Source organism: Labeo rohita, chromosome 21 (assembly GCF_022985175.1).
Source record: "Labeo rohita strain BAU-BD-2019 chromosome 21, IGBB_LRoh.1.0, whole genome shotgun sequence".
Classification (NCBI taxonomy): domain Eukaryota; kingdom Metazoa; phylum Chordata; class Actinopteri; order Cypriniformes; family Cyprinidae; genus Labeo; species Labeo rohita.
In genome coordinates this window covers 8,116,579-8,134,997 of record NC_066889.1, presented here as the reverse complement: position 1 = coordinate 8,134,997, position 18,419 = coordinate 8,116,579, and the positions used below count along the sequence as shown (strand labels likewise).

General features: G+C 37.0%; 1 protein-coding gene across 1 annotated transcript in view; it reads left to right on the top strand.

The window, feature by feature from the left end:
* Positions 1–18,419, top strand: part of ubtd2 (ubiquitin domain containing 2) — a 47,845-nt gene that overhangs the window by 22,180 nt on the left and 7,246 nt on the right. The window contains exon 2 of the mRNA XM_051093379.1: positions 16,759–16,995. Coding sequence (XP_050949336.1) covers positions 16,759–16,995 — 237 coding nt within the window. The remainder of the gene's footprint in view (positions 1–16,758; positions 16,996–18,419) is intronic.

The window sequence follows — 18,419 nt, the reverse complement described above, 5'->3', positions numbered from 1 at the left end:
TGCTTGGACCATAAAATATTGTCAAAGTCTATTGCAAATAGGCTTAAAACTTGCTTAAATATGCTGATTCATAAAGACCAAACATATTGTATACCAAAGCGATCAATAATGGATAATTAGTTTTTTTTAAGAGATGTGATTGATTATGGTTGTATAAATGATTCTGATTTGGGTATCCTGTCAATAGATCAAGAAAAAGCATTCGATAGGGTGGATCATGACTATCTTTTTAAGGTGTTAAAGAGGATTTGGTGATCAATTTATTTCATATGTTAAATTGTTATATTCTGATGTATCTGTGTTGATTAAGGTTGGTGGAGGAATAAGTGCCCCAGTAACAGTAACAAGAGGTATTAGACAAGGTTGCCCTCTTTCTGGACAATTATATAGTCTTGCAATTGAACCTTTGTTATGTAAATTAAGGAGAGATCTTGCTGGTTTTTCAGTTGCAGGTGTAAACGAAACATTTAAAGTGTATATGTCTGCTTATGCTGATGATATAACTGTGTGTATTTCTGGACAAAATGATGTGACAGCTTTGGAAACAGGCATTAAGCAATATGAAATGGCTTCATCAGCTAAAGTTAATTGGGAGAAAAGTGAAGGGTTTATTATTGGGTGGTGGAGAGACACCGGACCTCCGATACTTCCAGGAGGTTTGAATTGGGGGAGGGAGTGTATAAAAGCATTAGGTGTTTTTTTAGGAAAGGAAAATTTTAAAAAGAAGAATTTAGAGGGAGTGCTGGAGAAGGTGGTAGCTCGATTGTCTAAATGGAAATGGCTATTACCACAATTATCCTACAGAGGGAGAGTTCTAGTGGCAAACAATCTGGTAGCCTCTATATTGTGGCATAAAGTTATTGTTCTTGAACCACCAGGTGAACTGATCTGTAATATACAAAGAAAAATTGTGGACTTTTTTTGGAGTGGTGAACATTGGACTCGGGCTGCAGTACTCTACTTACCAGTACACGAAGGAGGCCAAGGTATGGTGGACGTAAAAAGTTGAATTGTTGCTTTCAGACTGCAGGCAGTACAGAAATTGCTTTATCAAGAAGATTTGTCATGGACTTGGACAGCATGTGTATTTTTGCAGAAGGTTGAAAGTTTTGGACTGGATAAACACTTGTTTTTACTGGAAATGGATAGATTGAGACTGGACAATCTCACTTCTTTTTATAAGTCAATGTTACAAGCTTGGAGTAAAGTCTTGAAAGTGGAGAGAAATTTGGATGAACCTGAGGACTGGATTAAAGAGGAACCTTTATTTAATAATCCACTGATTCAGACTAGATTTTTGTCATCAGTAAGTATTCAAAGAACTCTTATAAAGAATGGAGTCACTAAACTGGGACATTTACTGGATAATGGTGGATGGAGTTCAGTAGAGACTTTTAAAGGAATATCTGGTCTAAGCTCATCAAGAATTGCTTCGAAACTGAGAGATGAGATTTTTTTCTGTTTTGCCAAGCAGTTACAGGAACCTTGTTGCTGGAGGAAAGGTACATCAGCTAAAAGGAGATTTTCCCAGTTTTAAAATAAGTCCTGCTATCAGTAAGGAACAGGAAGAGGAATTGATGGATCTATACTGTCTTTTAAAACTGGAAGAATTTGACACCGTGTCGAAAAAAGCTTTGTATTATGTTGCAGTGAAAATTATTCACATGAACTCACTCAGCAGGCAGAGTTTTGAAAGATGGATAGAGACAATGGAGCCAGATTTTTTAGTGAGGGATAGGTGGAGAGCCCTGTATAAGCCTCCAATTGAAAAGCGGACAGCTGATCTGCAGTGGAGGATTATTCACAGGGCAATAGCTACAAACAGACATGTAGCACACCTCAATCCAGCAGTTGGGGGGGAGTGTAAGTTTTGTAGAGCTGAAGAAACTATAGAACATTTGTTTTTGAGATGTTCGAGACTTGGAAGTCTTTTTACGTTGCTTGGTGCTTGGTTTCGAGGCTTTGGTGAGGAGTTTTCCCAGAAGGTTTTTATTGGGGGGCTCAGATATAAAGTGGTAGATAGAGGAAAAGTGTGTTTATTAAATTATTTAATTGGTACAGCAAAACTTGCAATGTGGAAAACGAGGAAAAACAAGGAATTAGAAATTGGTTCAGTAGATGCAGAAATGATGCTGAAGTGCATGGTAAAAGGAAGGATAAAAATGGAATTTTCATATTATAAACTGATTAATGATATTGAGAGTTTTTTAGGAATTTGGGGTATTGATGAGGTTTTATGTGTTATTGATGATGGAGTTTTATTTTTTTATTTTTAATTCTATTTTTATTGTTGAGAAAATGTTATAAATTTTGATTTTAATGTTAAAATAAAGCTTTGTTCAACCTCTCTTTCTCTTTCTCTATACAATGGTTTAAGCCTCCATTACTAGCTCTAAAATTGTTTTGGAATAAACTGAGGTCAGCTGAGGCTTTGGGTGAGGTGTGTAAGAAATTAGTTCTACACATAAGAGCTTGTTAAGGACAAAAACTAGACAAATGTCTAAACTTTTGAACAGTGTCTTAAAATGTGGTAACTGTGGTATAAGCAGAATAATTGACCCCAGGGAGCTGAATTATTGAAAAATAATGCACACCAAAGTGTAATGTCAGTCTGTGTTGTGTAAATGTATTTTTTGATAATTCAAATTCCCGTTGTCAGTTATTCCTTAATATTTGAATTTTAGAATTTTAAGCTCCTCCTTTTGCAATTTTTGCATGTTTGACACATTACTTACAAAGTGCTAAGCGTATGAATAGATATTCCAAAAAAGCCTTGTCTTAGTTTACCTAATCAGCATTCACTGTGAAGCTGTCAATCAAGCTTAAGCTCATTCACGTCTCACACAAGAAACCAATAAGAAATTGTAGATTGATTAATCTGGAATCTCACAAAGTTCAGCATCCACAACTTAAAGCTGTGTGTTGTCAGTTAGCAACTGGCCCTTCTTACGAGACTAAGATGAGCAGCCCCTCTCCTGGGGCACAATAACAGCACCATTTTAAAAGCCATGTTGCCTCTCTAATGAATTAGATTAATGTGGTCACCCGTCCATTTTACTCTGCCGCTTGTGCATCATTTGCTAAACAGGAAATGGAACAGTGATGTTTATCAGGCTATAGATTTTCTGTCTGCAGCATGGAGATATGTGTGCCCTGAGAGAAGCTGGCATGCTCACCAGCCATCTGATAGACAATAACTGTTTCTCTCTCTCTCTCTCTCTCTCTTTTATTTTTATACATGTTTAGCCTTTTTTATATGTGATTGGTCACAGAATCGAAAGGCGCACTTCATTCAGTGATCAGCTCGTGATTCAGTGTTTCCTCACACCTCTGTTCACAGTGAATGAATGCAGTGAACTTGTTTATTGCATGCGCTGTGAGCTTAGTGCGCGTTTGGGAATGCAACGGCTGGCAGTTAAGCTTTTACGTGGCAGATGATTACAGCATTCCACTAGATTCCTGTAGTGTAAGTCTGTTTTCATTGAAGATGGAGTTTTCCTTCAAAATAAAAAAGATCTCCTGTCATTTCTGTTAAAATAAAAGCTTAAGTGCAGGTTAAATAATAAATAAAAACTAGATAAAAAAGTTCGTCAAGACAAACTTTAAGTTGGCTTGAGAAAGCCGGACCAGAAAGTTTGAAAAAGTTTGAAAAGTTTGAAAAGTTAATTAGTTTAAAAAGTTTAAATAGTTTAAGAAGTTTAAGAAGTTTTAAGTTTGGATAGTTTTCAGTCTGAAATATTTAGAAGTTTTAAAGTTTGAATGTAGTCTGTCAGATAGATAGATATTATTGATAGTATTGGTCAGATTATCAATCGACAGAAAGATAGATGATTCTAACATTATTACCAAGTTACTAGCATGTTGCTAGTCTGTTTCTAGCAGGATTAGCAAGTTGTTAGCATGTTTTTAGCATGTTTTAACATAATTAGAAAGTTTCTAGCATGATTGGCATGTCCTTAGCATTTTTCTAGCTTAGCATGTCGCTAGCATATTTCTAGCATTATTAACAAAGTTGCTAGCATGTTTCTAACATGATTAGCATGTCATTAGCATTTTTCTAGCTTAGCATGTCGCTAGCATATTTCTAGCATTATTAACAAAGTTGCTAGCATGTTTCTAGCATGACTAGCATGTCGCTAGCATGTTTCTAGCATGATTAGCGTGTCACTAGCATGTTTCTAGCATGACTAGCATGTCGCTAGCATGACTAGCATGTCGCTAACATGTCACTAGCATGACTAGCATGTCACTAGCATGTTTCTAGCATGATTAGCAAAGTTGCTAGCATGTTTCTAACATGATTAGCAAAGTTGCTAGCATGTTTCTAGCATGACTAGCATGTTTCTAGCATGATTAGCATGTCGCTTGCATGTTTCTAGCATTATTAGCAAAGTCGTTAGCATGTTTCTAACATGACTAGCATGTCGCTAGCATGTTTCTAACATGATTAGCATGTCGCTAGCATGTTTATAGCATGACCAGCATGTCGCTAGCATGTTTCTAGCATGACTAGCATATCGCTAGCATATTTCTAACATGACTAGCATGTCACTAGCATGTCTCTAGCATGATTAAAAAAGTTGCTAGCATGTTTCTAGCATGACTAGCATGTCGCTAGCATGTTTTTTGCATGACTAGCATGTTGTTAGCATGTTTCTAACATAATTAGCATGTCGACACCATCTTTCTAGCATGACTAGCATGTCACTGGCATGTTTCTAACATGATTAGCAAAGTTGCTAGCATGTTTCTAACATGATTAACAAACTTGCTAGCATGTTTCTAGCATGATTAGCAAAGTTGTTAGCATGATTAGCAAGTTGCTAGCATGTTTCTAGCATGATGAGCAAGTTGCTAGCATGATTAACAAAATTGCTAGCATGTTTTTAACATGCTTAGCAAGTTGCTAGCATGTTTCTAGCATGATTAGCAAAGTTGCTAGCGTGTAGATAGATAGTAATGGTTTGATAGATAGATAGATAGATAGATAGATAGATAGATAGATAGATATTAATAGTTTGATGATAGATAGATAGATAGTAATAGTTTGATGATAGATAGATAGATAGATGAGTTTGAATGGATTAGAAATACAGTACATAGAAGGGAAGTTTGATTGAGGCTCAAAGGATTCTGGGAGTTTTGACAGTTGAAATTTGAAAAGTGTTGGCTCATTTGAACATTCCGTCAATGTAAGTCTATGGGATTTTTCCCAGTTTTAAACGTCATTTTTAGGAAAACCGTAAGTCCGATCAGTTAGAAAAGATATAGCACACCCGGCCAGATCAGTCTGAAGATCTGGGCTGAGTTTGGAGTTTGTAGAGTTAAAGCTGTAGGAGGAGTTAGAGTCAGAAATTTTAGTCTCAGAAGAATAATAATAACTTTAAGTTTAAGTCGGATTTCAGTAAGTTGGCTTTCTCAAGCCAACTTAGTAAATAAATAACTAATAATAATAATAATAATAATAATAATAATAATAATTTAATATTTTAAAATCCAGATGAAAAAATATCTCTTTTAAGTGTAGAAATTAAGAAAGTATTTCCATACTATAGTGTAAAGCAAAAAATAATATACCTATGAAATATTAGTTTTCATTTATTTTAATAGAAGAATTTCTAACAGAAGAATTTAATTTTTAAAATGTACACATTTTTTTTTCCAATTTTCTTAATTTGTTTTGATTTTTAAATATCACAATAAATACCATATCGTGGACTTAATGTTGTGATGTCATATTGTAAGATTTTGATATTTTTTATTATTTTTTTGCCATCCTTTTTAAAGCATGTAAATTGAAATTCCTTTTTTTTTTTTTTTTTTTTTTTTTGAAGTGAAAATTGCCCCATTATTTACACACCCTCAAGCCGTCATTGGTGCATAACTTTCAGAGTTCTATGAAAAAATATCCTAGCTCTTCTAATGGATTTTGAAGCAAAATAAAGTGCATCCATCCATCATAAAAAAAAATAAATAAATAAATAAATAAATAAAATAAAAAAAACCTCCACACAGCTCTGGTGGGTTAATAAAGGCCTTCTGAAGTTAACCGATGCATTTGTGTGAGAAAAATACTTGGGGTGTCGCAGTGAGGACATTATCCTTGTGGTGATTTTGAGTGGCTCAGTAGCACAGTTCGCAATCTTGTCTTTTTATTTTATCTATTTATAATCTATTTATTTATTTATTATTTTTATTTATGCATTTCCTTATTTATTGCTTACTATATAAATAAATTTAACCCTCGTTGGGTTATTATTATATGTATAACAGTTAGTTCTGATTCTTAAATGTGACTGAACGAGAGGTTTTCTAAGAGTGCTTATATTTCATCAGTATTAGCACAATCTAGACAGACTGTCAGTCAGTGCAGTTACATAGTTACATCAGCAGGTGGCGGCAACTGTCTTTGAGAGATTCAAATAATGTTTAAAGACACTAACTAATGAATGAAAAAAGCTGTTTAAATTAGTTTAATTTTTTTTTCCATTCATAGGAAATCTCCTTAAACGTCGAAAGGATACTTAGACAAATATATCACTGTCATCTTAGAACAACTGTGGCAAAATATATATATTTTATTTTTCATTAATATACAATATGACTTTGACCTAAAAAAGGACAGACGCAGGTAATCGCATACACTCAGTTGATCTCTCTCTCTCTCTCTCTCTCTCTCTCTATATATATATATATATATATATACATTATATAATAATATATGTATTGTTTTTGTAGGAAAGGTTTAATGATGGAAAACAAAAAATCTTTTCTTAAAAAACATTTCTCACAGATGTTGGGTGATAAGAATTGAAACTCAAATGTAGTTTAGAAAACTAGTCCTTTCCAGATAGCACTTAAGTAAGCCCTTAAAGGAGAAGTCCACTTTCAAAACAAAGATTCACATATAATGTACTCACCCCCTTGTCCTCCAAGATGTTCATGTCTTTCTTTCTTCAGTCGTAAAGAAATTTTTTTTTGAGGAAAACATTTCTGCATTTTTCTCTATATAATGGACTGGTATGGTGCCCCGATTTTGAACTTCCAAAAGGCAGTTTAAATGTGGCTTCAAATGATCACAAATGCGGTTGTAAACCCAGCTGAGGAAGAATGGTCTTATCTAGTGAAACTATCGGTTATTTTCATTTAAAAAATAAAATTTAAATACTTTTAAGTCTCAAACGCTCATCTTGCCTTTCTCTCGCTGAACTCTGTGTATTCTGACTCAAGACAGTTAGGGTATGTTGGAAAACTCCAATCGTATTTTCTCCCTCAACTTCAAAAATTATTTCAAAATCATCCTACGTCACTGCAGAATTTCCGACCCAGTCTTTGCAAAGTGAACATGCAAAGGTTATCAAACACCCTTAACAAGGTAAAACAGCGATATAGGACGATTTCGAAGTTGAGGGAGAACATGAGATGGGAGTTTTTCGGCATACCCTAACTGTCTTGAGCTAGGATACCCAGAGTTCAGGGGGAGTAAGACGAAGTAAGACGAAGTAAGATGAACGTTTGTCATTAAAAAGTATATAAATTGTATTATTTTTATTTTATAATCGATTATAACACTAAATAAGACCCTTCCTTCTCAGCTGGGATCTACTTTATCGTTTACAACCGCATTTGGGATCGTTTGAAGCCGTATTTAAACTGCATTTTGGAAGTTCAAAATTGGGGCACCATGTCACTCCATTATATGGAGAAAAATACTGAAATGTTTTCCTCAAAAAACATAATTTCTTTACGACTGAAGAAAGAAAGACATGAACATCTTGGATGACAAGGGGGTGAGTACAGTTTTTGTAAATTGTTGTTCTGGAAGTGGAGCTCTCCTTTAAGTAAGTTCTTGTTTATCTGACTATTATTCGTAATTGTACTGACACCTATTGGCCTGGATGCATAATGTTTGTTTATTAACTGCTTTCATTACACATTGAAGTCGTTTTTGGTTTTGTTTTTTTGTTTTTATCCATGTTTTTTTCTCTGTCATGCTCCATAAAGATGCTCCATTCTTGGATTCAGTCTTAGCATTATGACATGTTGGTGGTGGTAGTTCAGGTTCTCTCTTTGCATTGACTGTGTGTTGGCTAGGGCATTTTTGTTGAAGACGGTGGCTGCGACTGTTGTGTGTTTGAATAACCATTGTGCCTCTTATTGTTGTTTGAACATTTTTATTTGTATATAAGTATTTATTCTCTTAGTCTGTTATGTTAGAATGTGTGTGATTAATCACATTGGGCTGTGTTATTGACACTGTCCACTGTCTGTAGAATGTATATTTATGTAGAATGTATGGTTTGCTTGTGTGTTTGTGTGGTTTTAAGTCGCTTTGTGAGTTTTTATAAGTGCTTTATAAAGCAAAACATATATTATATTATAATAGCGTAATAACAACTCAAGAGGGTGTAACAAGGCGGAAGCGGAGTTAGGATCCATATGCAGTAGTTTATTAAAATCCAGAGCAGATATCAGTAGGCAGATATCATAAACATGAGGCAGGCAAAGTTCGTACACTGAAAGGCAGTCCAATCCAAAAGAACAGAGCGCAGGAAAATCCAATAAACGTAATCAAAACAAGGCAGGCAATGGTCATACACAAAATAGATGAGACAATAAATATATAACACTCAGTAAGATGGGTGAACTGGCAATACTTTGCAAGGGCCTGTTAGCCAAGCCCTGCTAAATATCGTACAAACAGGAAGTAACCTGTGAAGCAGAGGGAGCGGCATACAGTCAATATTCAACAGAGGGCTCCCTCTGCTGGCGTGGCGTTACAGAATCCCCCCTCCTAAGAGCGACTCCTGGCGCTCGACGAGGACGTGGTCGACGAGGACATGGTTGTGGTGCTGGACGGTTAGGTCTGGCTCGATGAAAGTCCTCGATGAGTGATGGATCCAAGATGTCGTGGGCGTCTACTAGGGATGTAATGTAATCTCATGTAATCTCATGGCACGAGATCTCGTGAGATCCGATGTGTCTCGCGAGACCAGTCGGATCTTGCAAGATCTTGTGACGATATCCTCGCAAAACATTTTGCAGTGTTTACATTAAAGCTGCATGATTATTAATCCTTAAAATATTGAGATCTCGATTCAAACACTCACGCGATCTTATTCCTGACTACGATTTAGCTGTGTCTATTAGGACTGTTTCACATCGCGAGTGTCAGTGGAGCGTGAGAAGCACGTTTTGTCACTCCCCATGTTAATGAATCAAAGGGTCGGGGTAATGTGAATGCAGACAGGGCAACACAAACAGTCTTTTCAGCCACATTATAATCATTATTTCTGTGTTACAGACATTTAAATAATAGAAGTCCTGGGATAAAAGTTTATAGTTTGGGTATAAACACAGTAGCGATCAAAACGAAACTATCTTAACACTTGTATGTATAGTAACGCTTATCCTCTTCCACCAGGAGGTGGCGACAACTGCCTGTTTAAAAAAGTATGTCATTGAATCATTCATTCAGGAGATTCAATAGTCAAACAAGTCTTAATGAAATGAGAATACTTGCTGAATACTTCTTGATATTCGTGGTAGCACGATGGGATGTTGACTGATTTGGAAGCGGGACTTTCAATACTTGTGGACAGACAAGACTTGGTAATTATGGTGCTCAGACAGTAAGTATAGCAGAATTGTGACCATTGCGTAATCTCACCATGATGCCAGGAGACGATTGGGTCGTCAACAGATAACTAAGGGTACCCCAGGATAACTTTGTGGAGTGGGGAATCGATCACGTAGGATGAGATGGTTTCATGATGAAACAGGCCTACTTAAAGGTGCATGGGCAGAGTTTGTTGGACGATCCCATCTCCAGTGGTCTTATAATTGACAGCATTAACTTTGAGTGGTGGATCACAGGGTTGCGTGGGAATTTCCTCCTCTCCGGCTTACGGGTCTCTTTGGTGGATGGTGTCAATGCTGATGAACGGGGATGAGGTCGATGATGAGGTGGTTTCTTGGTAGGGTTGATGACAGCACACTCTTTGGGCTCCACACCACACGACTCCAGACATCGCTGCAGACCGAAGGCCACCAGGCAACTTCCAGGATCTGCAGGAGGGTCTTTAGCCGCCCATGAGGTTTTCCTGCTGTCCTCTGGTGGAAGTGCTGTACCGTCTGCTGGATCAGGGTCTTTAGGACGACGAACTGGATCCTTGTAGGTGTCGTCCTCCTTCTGGATCCGCCGATACAGCAAACCCTGGTGTTCCCGCACTTCGATCCGGTTGGTCGGTGGAGTGGAGGGAGAGATGGAAAGACCCTGGAGAATGTGGTCATCACTGGAGAAGGGGAGGATGGAGAAGATGGTGTTGAAGTCTGGCCCGGTTGGAGTAGTGGCGCAGAATTCTCCATCGGTTGCTCTGTTGATAGTCTGTGAAGTGGTAGATGTGCTGGGATGGTTGGCCGGAGGAAAGCCAGAGGCTGACGTGGGAGGCACTGGGCTGGTCGTTACAGTGGGAGGAGAGATGGCGGCTTCTGGATCGTTAAGTTGCTCCAACTATTTCGCCCATTTCTTGTCTCTCCTCTTAAAACAATCGAAGACCTCTTTCTGTAGTGTCGACACGGCATCCTTGATAGATTCCTCCATTTTGTCAAATTTAAAATCCACAGCGTCTCTAAAATACACTTCACGGTTAAGATTACTTTCAACAGAGTCTTTAAAATCCTTCTCCGGTTTAAAAAAAATGTTTTTAAGAGCAACCACCTCAGCGTGAAGCTGTACACACTCACATCAATGTAAAAACCGTTCATCATTAAAACCAGTAGATGTATTAAAAGAAGCAGCATTAACGTGATTTGTCGTCATCTTAAAACACTCTTCTCAACACAGCTTTTACAATCTTTTTACGTTCCCCGTACTGGCCATCATATGTAACGTTCGCCCTATAGGTTGAGTTTACATTTGTTAAAATGGGGTCAGATTATACTGTGTGAGATAAAATAAATGTTTTAAAAAGATGAGACAACGACAAAAGTACAGTGAATAAATAGTGTTTTTACACAAATATACAAGGAACTTAAAACAGCACAATAAAACTAGAAATCCTAGGCTGTTAAAAGCACAGAGTCTTTCAGTTCCATATCAATAAAACAGTCTTTAAGAAATCCAATATAAAGTTCCAATATAAAAGTGTCCACCGGTGTATATACAGTCCAACAAAAGTGATAATCCAAAATGAGGGTGATGCTGGAATGGTAAGTCCTTAAAAAACTCCTCAATCCAACATGTCGTTTGGTCAGTGACCCTGTGTGCATCCTGTGTGACAGTGTCACAAGGTCTCTCTCAATATAATATTGAACCGTTACGACATCCACGGTTCAATATGCGCTTGTGTATTGCGGTTTTTCGGTTTTGCATTTAAATAATTTCCTTGTTTTATTTCTCTCGAAATTTGCTGTGTGTGTGCCCGTGATTTCACGTGCTGAGATGAGGAAACGAGAGAAAAGCGAGTTAGCATGACTAAAATGGAAACATACTAAAGAACGAAAATGTAGCCTATATGCAACAGATTAGAATTGGCAGACACCAAAATAAATGGATAACTTTAATAAAAATCCTCTCTGGATACTTAAATCACTTTTTTCAAAGCAATATTTATCAGGATGGTAAAGAATTTTAATTCATAACTGACAAACACAGTCACCCGCATCTTTTCCTCAATGTGGTTCGTCTGTCTTCCGTTGCTCATCTATGGCACAAGCAAAGGTCTATCTTACATGGTTTTACTAATTTGTGTATTTTATTCAGTGTTGTTAAGTTGACTGAACAAACCCTTGTTAAGTAAAGCTGACAATTTGAGTTTTTTGTAGAAACCACTGTTATATTACGTCCATAACGCTAAATGCATTTTTTAAGTAATGTGAACAAGGATGTATAGAGTGAAACTAACAAAAAAAGTGTGAAAGTTTAATGTTTTTGAGTGTACAGTATATTATAAATTACAAATATATAAATTCAAATTAGAAAACAGGAACCCATTACAGGGTAGTGCTGTATTATTATGGAAGAATGTACATTATGTACATTTTGATTATTGCTCTTCATATAGTAATCATGATTATTAATGTTGATAAATATAATATAAAAAAAGAAAAAAAAATCTGTATTAGGGAAAGTGACTCATCATATTCTGACTACACAGACAAATCAAACTAAGAACTGTTTATAAATTTGTTTCATGCTTTTTACGTGTTAGAAAATAAAGCCTTCACACTTAAAAATAAAACTGTTGTTTTCGCAAAGCAAGCAAAGATTATTTCCCCTCATTGATTTCTAGCATGAGTAAACACTCATGATTAAAAAAAAAACTTCCATTATAAATCGCAAAAGCTGTCTACGCTGCAAAATGAACTTCTTTCTTACACATATGTAAACGCATACTGAACAATACTCTGGCATTTTCAGCAGTGACTAAATGCCTCTGATTGGCCATTGCATTTATTGAATTCAGTCAAGAGAAATTTGTGTGACTGGTTATAATGCTCAATGATTTTTTTTTTTTTTTTTTTTTGTTGCTGCAAAAAAAAAAATCAATTTAATGCCACAATTGACAATTTTCTTGTTTGATTTTCATTTCACTGTAATCGTGATAGCCATATAAATTTTGGTTAATTGTACAGGGGCATACTGAGCCCCATTAACTTTTTTTTTCACTTTGGTGGCATTTTTGCCCAAAGCCCTCATTAATTTCTGACCTTGGTGCTAATGTATTTTTTGCTATTAATATGCAACATTCATCAAGTACTATATTTAGTGTATTTATCCATTCAAGTCTGTTTACCTATGTAGCATCTGGACCAATCAGACATACATTAATTGTTACATTTAACAAATAGTCTTTAAATCCAACAAGCCAGCTATATGCTGGAGCTCTGGAGACAACCCCCAAAGCAACTAACACCCCAAAAGGGCTCAGTTGCCAGGACGACTATCTGATAAGAAGTTTTATTGCCCAGAGGAATGCACATCTGCCCATGCTACATTGGCCCATAGGAAAGGCACAATGCCTACAGAAATAGACACTTTCCTATTCATTCACAGACAAACCTTTCTTTGACCTTCCTATCACACATAGCCCAGGTCATTGTGTACAGTATTACTGCATTGTATTTTAATTTTGTCTGTTGTATTTGTATTTGTCTTTCTACTGTTTTATGCATGCATTATGATAGATGACTAGTCGTATAACCCACCTATGCCATGTTTGGTTTCTTTGAATTCGTATTTTGATGATCTAAAAGATGGTGTAAATTAGATGTTGATACCTATGCAACATATTAGTGTTTTAAGAAACCTTAGTAGTTTTTGCATCAACACCCAATGGAATTACATATGCAAAATACCATGCTCACAGACAAAGAGTCGTAAACTTTCCCTCCAAAGGTGAAAGTTACCATTGGCGCAGCCTCCAGAGAGCTTAAAGGCATCAAACAATTGATCGCCTCTCTCTCTTCACTTCGCTCTCTTCTGCAAAACCCTCCGATTGTAGCCCGTGTGGAGGAACCCACGGGGAGCCTGGCACAGGGGGAGCCTGGCACAGGGCGTGCCTGGCGGGCCCAACAGGCCCCAACATTCAGAGCTGTGGCTCTCGACCACAAAGAGCCAGACATTTCCACTCAACACTGGAATTTATCTTCATGACTCGCCTCAGTCAATCAGTGGTTCTTTTAGAACCTAAGAAGATGAGCTAGAACTCTTCAGGACTTCCCTAAGCACGCGCCAGGCCTTGCGGCCTTGTCTTTCCATTCCCCAAAGATCACAGGACTTCAGCTGGGTCCCTCTCAGCTCTTGGTTCTTCTTCACTTTTCACATGGGAAGAAACTCCCAGTCACCATCGAGTCAGAACATCTTTGGAATTCATCACTCTTCAGACCCGGAAGTATGTGATTGCAATTCCAAAACCACCACTGCTCCAAACCATCAAGACTTTCAGCTGAGACTGCATTTGGACACTTGTTTAACAACCAAGGCAATGCAAGTATTGTACATTTAACTAAACAAACAGAGGTTTAGTATAAGCTGTAGACAGCACTGATGGTTTCACTCAAGTGGCTAATTGACTCTTTTCATAGCTTCATTTCCTTGTCTCTCTCTAACTGCTTCTCACTGACCATTTCCCCCATGTATGAGTGATTTCATGTTTGTTTGTTTGTTTGTTTGTTTGTTTAGATAAGTTATGTGTTAGTCCTTCGTTAATAAACTATTGTGCACAAATTACATGAGTTTTGATTCTGATTCTGCCTTGCAAATTAATGTCCCTTTACGATTCCGTAACGATTAGATTCCGCTACATGCTCTAATGCAACGGTACTTTAAGAAAGTTATTTTCTGTGGCCAAGAAAATATCATTTCTTAGAGTTGATATAAAAATTATGCGGAATGTTCGCTGGGCGAACAGATTAGTTGATGGAAAAATGAATTCTGCTACAGTTACAACTGGCAGTTGATATAAATAATTGTTTGAGTTAAATCGCGACACCTATTCAAGGCTACAATCTGAAGCTGATGTTAATGACAGGCTGATGTTGCTGTTAACACATAGAGATCAAATCATGCTTTTTCAGTAAGCACATTCAGCATAGGAGAGTTGGACACTATAAGTTGCCCGGTGGTGTCAGTGAATGTGTACATGTGTGTCTGTGTTTGAGACTTGTGATGGTCTGGCCATCCATTCAGGGTCAGCCTGTGGCCCGAGATGCTGGGATAGACTCCACAGCTCTCTCGCATCCCTGTGGAGGATAAAGCAGTATGGAAAATGGATAAATGGATCAATGAATGTCTTTTGTTGTTATATTGCTGTTGCTAGTATTTTATAAAAGCCACAAGAACAATGACACTATATTACAATGCTTTTACCAGAGTTAAGGATGTTTCTGGCATTCACATTTACATTAGCTTTATTATATTACTGACTACAGTGATGGTACATATCTTAAAGGGGTCATCGGATGCAAAATTCACTTTTTCATGTTGTTTGAACATTAATGTGTGTTGGCAGTGTATGTACAAATCTACCCTGTAATGATAAAAATCCATGCAGTGGTTTTTAATGGACTACTTGCACTGAGCCTCGTGACGTACTTCCGTTTTGAAATCGTAGGGCTCAGTTATTTCCGGTTATGTACATTTTCAATGCGCTGTAATCATGTAGTTGACTTAAACGTCTATTAAAATGAGATTTCGCGGGATGATTTCCAATTCGCAAATTTTTGGATGCGGGACAAAACATATTCTGATAATTATTGCGTATAGAATTTTCCAAACTCAACAGAACGTGAAGTTTTAATGCAACATAAACCCATCTGAGAAAGCGGTGGCTGGTAATCATACGTGATTGTTCACCACAGGGTGTCAGTGCTTTATAGTGACCTAATCGAGACGCTGCAGTTTGTGAAATCTGATGAATAAGATCATAATGAACCTTTATTTATCTGTATTAAATATGTTAGTCACTATTCTGTCTCATATTCTGTCATCATTTCACTGTATGTAGTCTAATGCCAAAATATGAGTATTCAATCGTCGCACTGTCAGCGTGTTACTGTTAAAAATTGTTTTAAGGTTTAACATCGTTAAATAAGGCAGTTACCGCACATTCATTCAGCCATTTTAAACAATGGAATAAGCAGTATGGGCTCGGAATAAGAGCGCCAAGGCACACAAACAAATTAGCCATGGTTTTACTACAAATAAAAGCAAAAAATGCAATTGAAGTTAAACCATATAACAACAAATTCATCAGGTATGAATTATGATCAGTAAAAGAAAAATGCTGTCCATGAGAATGCGGCAGATTAGTGGGGAAATGTATTTATTTATTATTCAGAATGCACATACCGAAGGGAAATATATTTATAGTAACCTTTCAGCAGGTTGAATATGATTCATTTTAACACAGAGAATATGATTGTTTTTTTAAAGAAATGCCAGCCCTAAAATGTAGTAATAATCTGCGTCCTCATGAGAAACTATTGTCTGTATGTAGGTGCGCTGAACGCTAACCGGAACCTCCCGAGCCCTAAAAAGTAGAATGCGGAAGTAGTTGTGCAAGTAGTCCATTAAACTGTAAAAATAATATCCCCTTTTTCAAATCGAGCCATTCTCAGATTCCGCTGAGGCCGCTCCCATGATAGTTGATTGTCGTGAACGTTTTACCTCTGATCAGCTGTCGCAGTCCAGTAACCTTCCTTGTTTTGACGCCGAAGCAGGGATGTAAGTTAGATTGAGTGATTGAGGTGTTGTGTTGCTGGATGTAATAATGAACATAGTGGTCGTCACTTACTTCCGACATCTGAGCTGCTGAAGATGCAGTGGATTACATTTGTTTGTGAATGAAATGCGCCGATCTACATATATCTGTCTGTGTTCGCGCAAATCATTCGTGATCCAGCTTCACTTACAGCAGAAGTGTGTATAAGGGTTTTTTTTATGAATCTTTGCGATCTAAATGCGGCTAAAGTAAACAGGTTCGTCATTCCACAGAGACAAGAGAGGGGTGGGGTGAGCAGAGCTCATTTGCTTTTAAAGAAACAACCCCTTAGAATGAGATGATTTTTGCAGAGCTCATTTTGACGAGGTAAAAAGGGTGTTGTTTTACAAAACCATTGAGAATTTTTAGTCAAAGTATATTAGAGACTTTTCATTAAGACCCTAAAGAATCATATCAACTTGTGGAAAATGGGCATCCAATGACCCCTTTAAACATTCTATTGTATCTTGACCTGTTTGTCTCTGTTTTGCAGTTGCACTGGGGCGAAACCAGCCCTTAAAGAGAGAGAAGCCCAAATGGAAGAGTGACTACCCAATGACCGATGGGCAGTTGCGCAGCAAGCGTGATGAATTCTGGGATACGGCACCAGCTTTTGAAGGCCGCAAGGAAATTTGGGATGCACTTAAAGCGGCTGCCCAGGCCTTTGAGAGCAATGACCATGAGCTTGCTCAAGCCATAATTGATGGTGCCAGCATAACATTACCACACGGTAAGAGGTGCACGTCACATATGCTGGTAGACCAGCGTGCCTTTTAGTAAATACTACGGATTGTTATTACATATTTAGATGGTTGATAAAATCATCTGTTTGAATGTGGCAATAAAACTGTGTACCGGCAATCTCACAGGCTGATGATAGGACGATATGATAATTGAGCATACCACCCTACACTAGAAGTGATAGCTCAATCATATTTGTAACAAGGAGTTGAGTTTGCAGCTTTAAAAGTTTAATAATGTAGCTATTCACTATTAGCATGTGTAGCATGTTGGGAGTCCTATTTGCTAGCATGAGTCAAAAAAGCCAACTCCCATGTCTATATGATATTCTGTTGCAAAGACATAAAGGGTATGCATTGACGCCACTTTCCCGCCGGACCACACCCCCTCAGCTGGACTGAGTGGCAAAAGTGCAGCAGCGTGAATGGATTTAATAGGGAAGCTGCGAAGACGCGAGTAAAACAAATGATAATCAGTTTAAATTAAAGATTGCTGGACTCTATATGTGACCCTGGACCACAAAACCAGTCTTAAGTCGCTGGGGTATATTTGTAGCAATAGCCAAAAATACATTGTATGGGTCAAAATTATAAATTTTTCTTTTATGCCAAAAATCATTAGGAAATTAAGTAAAGATCATGTTAATTAATTTTTGATTAGTAATATGCATTGCAAAGAACTTAATTTGGAAAACTTTAAAGGTGATTTTCTCAATATTTTGATTTTTTTTGCACCCTCAAATTCCATATACTGAAATGGTTGTATCTCGGCCAAATATTGTTCTTTCATAACAAACCATACATCGATGGAAAGTTTATTTATTCAGCTTTCAGATGATGTATAAAGCTAAATTTCGAAAAATTGACACTTATGACTGGTTTTGTGGTCCTGGGTCACATATAGTGTTTCCTACAACTTACCAAATATCCAGTGGTCCATGGATATTCATATGCAGCCACAAATTGTGTTTCATGACAATTATGTGCCCGATTTCAACATAAAGGGAAATACATAAAGCAAATTTGCCTGTGAACACGTTTTGTAAATAAATATAGGTTAATTTTAAATTCAGGTGACCACTTATAGCAATGTTATATACATGGTCATATCATCCAGCCCAAAAACGTATACAGTTTTTGTCAGTGTTTATTTAAAAACATCCAGTTATGCAGAATTCAATACGATATTATAATACAATATATAAGGTATGATTTTACCGTAAAAATCAACATATTAACATGAAATAACTGCAAATCCATGTTTCCATTTGCTCCTCTTTTCTGTAGCTTTCAGCAGTCTGTAAAAATGTACCTTTCTTGTCAAATCTATTTATACAGTCAATTGCAAAGCTTTTTCTCATTTTAGATGTGTTTTGTGCGTTCTATCGCAGCATTCATGCTGAAACCTAAAGCT